The 6,616-nt window shown below is 41.1% G+C and overlaps 1 protein-coding gene across 2 annotated transcripts in view; it reads right to left on the bottom strand.

The window, feature by feature from the left end:
• meis1a (Meis homeobox 1 a) overlaps positions 1 to 6,616 on the bottom strand; it is a 41,137-nt gene that overhangs the window by 32,229 nt on the left and 2,292 nt on the right. For both annotated transcript variants that reach the window (XM_056408417.1, XM_056408418.1), the window contains exons 2-6: positions 5,417 to 5,676; positions 2,886 to 3,027; positions 2,298 to 2,348; positions 2,132 to 2,182; positions 1,284 to 1,430 (exon numbers count right to left, since the gene is read on the bottom strand). In XM_056408417.1, coding sequence (XP_056264392.1) covers positions 1,284 to 1,430; positions 2,132 to 2,182; positions 2,298 to 2,348; positions 2,886 to 3,027; positions 5,417 to 5,676 — 651 coding nt within the window. The remainder of the gene's footprint in view (positions 1 to 1,283; positions 1,431 to 2,131; positions 2,183 to 2,297; positions 2,349 to 2,885; positions 3,028 to 5,416; positions 5,677 to 6,616) is intronic.

Genomic DNA, 6,616 nt, shown 5'->3' with positions numbered 1-6,616 from the left:
AAAGAGAGACTGAATATGTAGGAAATACCACAAAAAAACACTGTAACATCGTCAATTGTCCCCGATTGTTGACGTCTATGTCGTGGCACTAACATCCAACATGACGCGCCACACAAAGAGGAAGTGAAAAGCACATCGTCTGCTGGCATCGGGGGAAAGAGTCCGGCGCCTTTCTTCAGCCGCTTTCCTTTGTCCCCAGAAGAGAAGAAAAGAAGCTGCATTGTGAGCTTCAGGAGGAAGAGGAGGCTCTGGGCTGCCAGAAAGGACGTCGGACAAAGACTCTTGCTCTGCCGTGTCCGGAGGGGGAGAGAAGACGACCGCGGAGATGTTCGCGGTGAAGACCTCGCCTTCATCCTCCAAGGAGGCGGGATCATACGGGAGTGTGGATGTGGATATGTGCGTCTCTGTCAAGAACTTCTCCGACAATGGATTAGCGGATCGAGTTATTCTTGCATTCATCCGAGTGACGATTGGCCTCGAGTGTTCCTAATTAAACCATCATATGGAGGGAGGAGACTAGGAGGGAGGAGACTGGGAGGGAGGAGACTAGGAGGGGAACGGTATGCCCGATCTGACCCGGAGTAATTGGACTCCCGGTATTACTAAAGGCCGGCGAAGCAAAATAAATGCGGGCGTGTCAGGTGTTCGGGAAGTTTTGCTGCGGAGGAAGACTTCTGATCGTTCTCAAGGAAGTTCCGGCAAACCGTCAGAAGGGAAAGCTCGGATCGGATCGGCATTTTCTCAAAGAGGTGGAGAGGGAACTTTGAGGAAAGTCTTCAACCGGACCCAACGGGTCCTGTGTGGACGCTGCATTGAAGAAACTAGAGATTGAGACCTTAAACTCATGTTTACATGTTTACTGAGGGAATAAACCAAAAGAGAATAGAGTCATGTTCTCATAAACTTCACTGCCTTGGCTCCTGTCTTCAGTCATAACAACTTGCGATCCTCATTATTATCCTGAAGAGAAGAAACTGAGTGTTTTCATTGGCGATATTCCAGAACTCAACACGTGCTTCAACAAAGTCATGGAATGTACCTTTAAATAACTCGATGCGCAGCATCCAGAGGTGGAGCTGTGTAACGTGAACTAAAGTCTTGATGGAACATTAACATTCACCTGGATGTAAAAACATTGCTAATCCGGAATTTAGGACCTTTGAGTTGATGCTTCAGACATCTGTAACAACATGTTAACACTCTGACGTATAAAGAGCGGCTCTGTGTCTCTGAACAGAGTGTGTTTAGTAGATTTCGGCGTGGGTCGGTTTCAGGACGCTCACCTGGTCCACGTTGTTCCCCGAGGACTTGATGAAGTCCTCGCTGTCCGACTTGTTTCCGTCTCGGTCGTCCATAACCAGATCGATCGGCATCTTCCCTTTCAGGCAGCTGATGTACCGATGGCAGAAGTTATCACAAAGCTCGTGGACCTGGAAGTGAGTTATGGACCGGGATTAAACCTCTGACATCTTTTATATATGATACATATTCAGATAGAAGTATATATATATATTTATATATTTATATATTTATATATATATTTATATATATATATATTTATATATATATATAAACACACATATATTGACATATATATATAAATATATATATATATATATTTATATATATATATTTATATATATATACACACATTTTACACACTTGTACTCCTTTTCATGCTACTTTATACTTTAGTACATTTCACTCCACTATATTTATGATATACTTCAATCACATGATGCAGTATTGTCGTGTAGTACTGGTAGTATACAAAGTACCTCAATTGGTTCTTAATTTACAAACTACAACTTTACATTACGTTCTTACATGTTCCAAAACATAACAATATAATATTTCATGAGGAGATAACACTTCCAGAGAAGCCATTCGGCCATTGATGAATACTTGTAATACTTTTAAGTATATTTTGCTGATGAAACTTTCTTTAAATGTAATGATTCTGGACCTTTCCTTCATTTAGAATAGTTATGCTTCTATAGGTAAAGTACCCGAGTGCCGCATGTGGGTCAATAACTAAATAAAGGTTTCAATTATAGGAAGGCAACAGTGATATTTAAATATTATATTGTTCAGGATTGAAGGTCAAAGGTCACGGCGAAAGCTATCTGACCTTCTCCAGCTCCAGCAGGTGGAAGCGCAGCACTTGTATCGACTGTACCATCTACACAGAAACAAGAGCAAAACAAAATCGTAATGATGCAAAACGAGACAAAAATAAACACTTATATAACGTAACAGTGTTTTAAAATCATAACAGTTTAATAATAATATCTCACCAAATTATCCAGCTCAGGATTTGATGAAAATAAAGGCCTTTCTGATCGGATCTAGACAAAAAGAAAATAAAGAAAAGTATTACAATCACTAAACAACACAGACAATTACCCTGTGGCCCCTGTTTATTCGCATGAGAGACCCCGTTGCCCCCGGCCACCAAAGGCGTTTTTTTGCCCGACGCGCTATTCTCCGAAACTCCAGGGGGCGCCACAACAAAACATAAGTGAAGAAGCAGGAAGTGAACGAGCGTCACCGGAAAAACTCCACAGAGCAAACTTCTCAAAGTCGAGGAGAAAGTGTAAACTCATATAAAATATATTCATCGTGACACTTTATCATCTTTATACAAATGTTAAACAACAAATGTGTGATAAGGAAACTAAAAAGGTTAAATATTCTGCAAACGAGTTGAATTCGATGACAACGTATCTACTCGAGTGCAGATGTTTAAGATCTCCCGTTATTAAACCCCACAGCTCATTTAGGCCCCTCCCTCCTCTCGAGGATTAACCGGGCCCCGCCCCCTTATGCCCCGCCCCCTTCTGACCCTGCATATCTGGTGGTGGGTGAAACGTCGTGTTTCTGACCTGTTTGGAGAAGACGGCGATGTCCTCGTTGAAGGAGTCCGAGGAGCAGACGTCTCCTCCGGCCACGCCGCTCTCTCTCGGCGTGCACGTCGCCAATTCACATTTTTCGAAAATCAGTGCGAGCAGAGGAAACAAAGGATGTCTGAAAGAGAGAGAGAGAGAGGGGGGGTGGGGGGGGGGGGGTCAGCTCAGACTGTAACACAAGCGTCCTGCTCAAACTGCACTAAGATTCAGAATAATCATCTTTAGAGAACTTTTATAGACAAAACTAAAAAGGGCTAAATTGAAAATGGGTTAAAATACAAATTACAAAAATATAATAAAACTAATCAGAGAAAGTTTGCTGGTGTTACCATCCGTGTGTTTCCACCCTGATACAATGCAGGTGAATGGAACATTGTTTGTCTAAAACATAAACATTATACTTCTTTTCGGTGTCCTTGCTTACTACAACATCGGCGTGAATAAAAGCATGGATTACACTTTAACTGTATTTATTTTTCATTTTAATTAAGGATTAATTACATCTTTAAAGTTGGTAAAAACTATACTAAAGAAGTTCTGTGTCATAAACAATTCAGTCAGATTGAATATCATTTTGCTTCATTTATATGTTAAATAACAAGGAACCTTTTCACAAATATACGGTTACTCCTTCATTCCAGTTCAGCTGAAGTCAGTTATTTGACGTTCAGAAGTATCCGCCTCCGTCTGGTGTGAATGCCGAGATTAAAAAGGTTTATCAAGAAGCTACAGCATCGAAATTGGAGGAGATACCGCAACGCTGTTAATGGAATTAAAAGGCCCCAGAACCGAACCCTGAGGAACTCCAAACCAGCTTTGGTTTGAGGTCACGCTACAAGTAAACACTGAGGGAGCGAGAGCAGATTTAACCCAGAAACCAGGACACGACACATCTTAGAGGAAGGAATCTGACTGCAGGTCAGTGGTTAGCTGGTCCGTCTTTCGGACAGGGGGTTGTGGGTTCAATCCCGGCCTAAATCGATGTGTCCTTGAGCAACTGAATTTCTCCCTGTAGCTGAGTATGGTGTATGAATTTAACAAGTCTTTACTAAATCAAATGTAATATGTAATCTGATTACTGTCCGTCATCTGTTTATTCCATGTAAACACAGCCGGTAGAGCTGAAACCGAATATTTATCAACATTTCAGGGGTTTTCCTCAGTAAAATGTCTCAAATATGAGGATTATTTTGCTCTTATCTATTTTATATGAGAATAAACTGAATGTTTACAGTTTACGGAGCTCTGCCAGAACAACGAGCGCCTATAAAGCTCTTGGAAATTAGCTTTTATCTGTATTCTCTGTCATTTTAGAGACAAAACAATGAATGCATTTCATAGAGGAATGAATCCGCCGATTTAAAGGCGAGTTTATAAGGTTTTCGCATTGCAGTTTTAAAGAAACTCCAACAGTCAACAACGTACAACGTCTCATATTTTAAAATTGTGACCGGGTGAAAAGTTGCAAAGATTATGCCACCTTTTTTTATTATAAATAATACCAATAACTCAAAAGAATAAAAAAGCGCCAGTGGATTTTTTGTTTCATATTATTATAAAACAAAGAGTTTGAGTACCAGTGGTCAACAGTAAGTATTTACTACTCTTTCTATGTACAATTTGAAAGTACCTGTATCTTTACTGTTCAATTTTAAGCCACTTTATACTTATATTATAATACATTTGAGAGGAAAATAAACTTCTGACCAAACTTCCTCACATTAATTAACAACTGTAAGTTAAAGTTGCTTTTCAGACAATTACATCATCAACCCCATGACTTAAATTACTCCATTTGCCTTCCATTAAACGAATAATTAATTTTAAAATACCTCCTATTGTTTTTTTAAGGCCCTGCATGTATATTTCTGACCTTTTTTACATCAGGAGCCGTTAGTTACGGTAATAAAAGAGTCTCCAGTTAAATAGGAGGTCGAAACCTCCCTGTTTTCTCAGGCCTATGATCAGTGTGTGTGTGTGTGTGTGTGTTAAATTATGACATTTAAGCTTCCTTCTTTTATATGAAGCCCATTTAAGTGTCTTTGTACAGGAATGTGATCCATAAATAAAGCACATATAATAAAGTGCATATATTGACTCGTTTATTTACATTTCAAATGGCTCCAACTTGCTTATTTTTCCATTTTTCTGCATAACAACATTTGATACCCGCGGCTCTACTTTCTGAACTTTTACTGGAAGACTTTTCTTAACATCGGAGGCGCCGCTTCTTTCGCTGCAGCAGACTTCTCCGCCGTCTCTGTTTTCGCGTTGACCTCAAAACAAGCAGCAGGCCTCACTCACTTCATCACACACACACACACACATGTACACACACACACACACAGATAAGGCTGGCCTGGCTCAGCTCGGCCTGGAACGGAGCAGCGTGGAGCTCTCAGCCCCAAACAGAGAACAGATAAATCAAACAGGAAACTACATGTTTTCACAGAAGAAGAAAAACTCTTCTGAAAGAGCGTTTTCTGTCCTCGCTGAACTCATCGTACCCATAAATGGCGTCTTTGTCCCTCTTGACGGCGTCCCCGACCGTGGCGCCCACGCCGCCTCCGCCGCCGCCACCGCCGCCGCCGGTGTGGGCGTTGGACTGGCCGTACTGGTGTGGAGGGTACGAGCCGGCGGTGGCGGCGGCTGCAGCGGCCGCCGCCAGGTGCACGGCCTGCAGGGAGCGGGCGGCGTGGTGGTGGTGGTGCGGGTCTCCGTACACGCCGCCCACGCCCTCCAGCCCGTAGTGAGCCAAGTCTTCATACTGGAACACAGCAGATAAGAGATGGGTGACCTTTGACCTTTGACCTCCAGAGTCACCACGTATAGGAGCCTGTTCGCTTGACCTCAGGGGAGGTCGGGACGCAGATACATGTGGAGGAACAGACCGAGAGCAGGGGGAAGACGTTTAGTTTAAAGCTGCGTTTTCTCAAGAAACGTCTAAAAATGACACTAAACTCTGTTAATAAAAACTAAAGTAATGGATGCTAGTTTAAACAATTTGTGTTCCTAAAAACAAGAAGACCGTGACTCAAGGCCTAGAGGTGTGTGTGTTGAAAGAAAATACTTAACACAACAATATAAGACAATGTATTAGAACAAAAACCACAAACGTGAGCAGAAAGAGACTCAGTGTGTCCGAAAGAGACGAGCAGCGAGAGGCTGCAGGTGTTCCTGTTATTGTGTCCACCCTCTTGTTTATTTATTTTAATAGTTTGATGCTTTGGAATGCAAAGAAAAAAAGCTTTAAAAACTTTTAAACACCCAGTCACAACGTGAAAATGAAAGGTTAGTAAATGATTAAGTTAGTCAGTAAATTGATTTTTCAAAATAAAACACCCGGAAACTTCTTGAAGCGAAAGAATTATCATTCTTTTTCACATAATACAAAGATCTACTAATAATAATAATAATAATACAAACATCTCTGAAAGGTTCAACTGAAATATTGAATGCAGGACTTTTGTATTCGTTGAAACCGTGCAGGTGTTCCTATTATTATGTCCAGCCGTGGTTTATTTACTGTTTTAAGAGTTTTTTTAACTTTTAAAAACACCAATTAAAAGTTAACTTCTGCTTTAAAAAGCCTGGCACTTTAAAACGATCGTGTCTCTGCACTGGGGAATTCTCTATAAAGGGGGTGGACAAAATAACAGGAACACTTAAAAATATGCTGCAGTGGAATGTAAAAACAGACGTCTCTG

The sequence above is a fragment of the Pseudoliparis swirei genome, chromosome 24, assembly GCF_029220125.1.
Source record: "Pseudoliparis swirei isolate HS2019 ecotype Mariana Trench chromosome 24, NWPU_hadal_v1, whole genome shotgun sequence".
Classification (NCBI taxonomy): Eukaryota; Metazoa; Chordata; class Actinopteri; order Perciformes; family Liparidae; genus Pseudoliparis; species Pseudoliparis swirei.
Note: the sequence above shows the minus strand (reverse complement) of the source record. Positions and strands in the feature narration are given on the sequence as shown.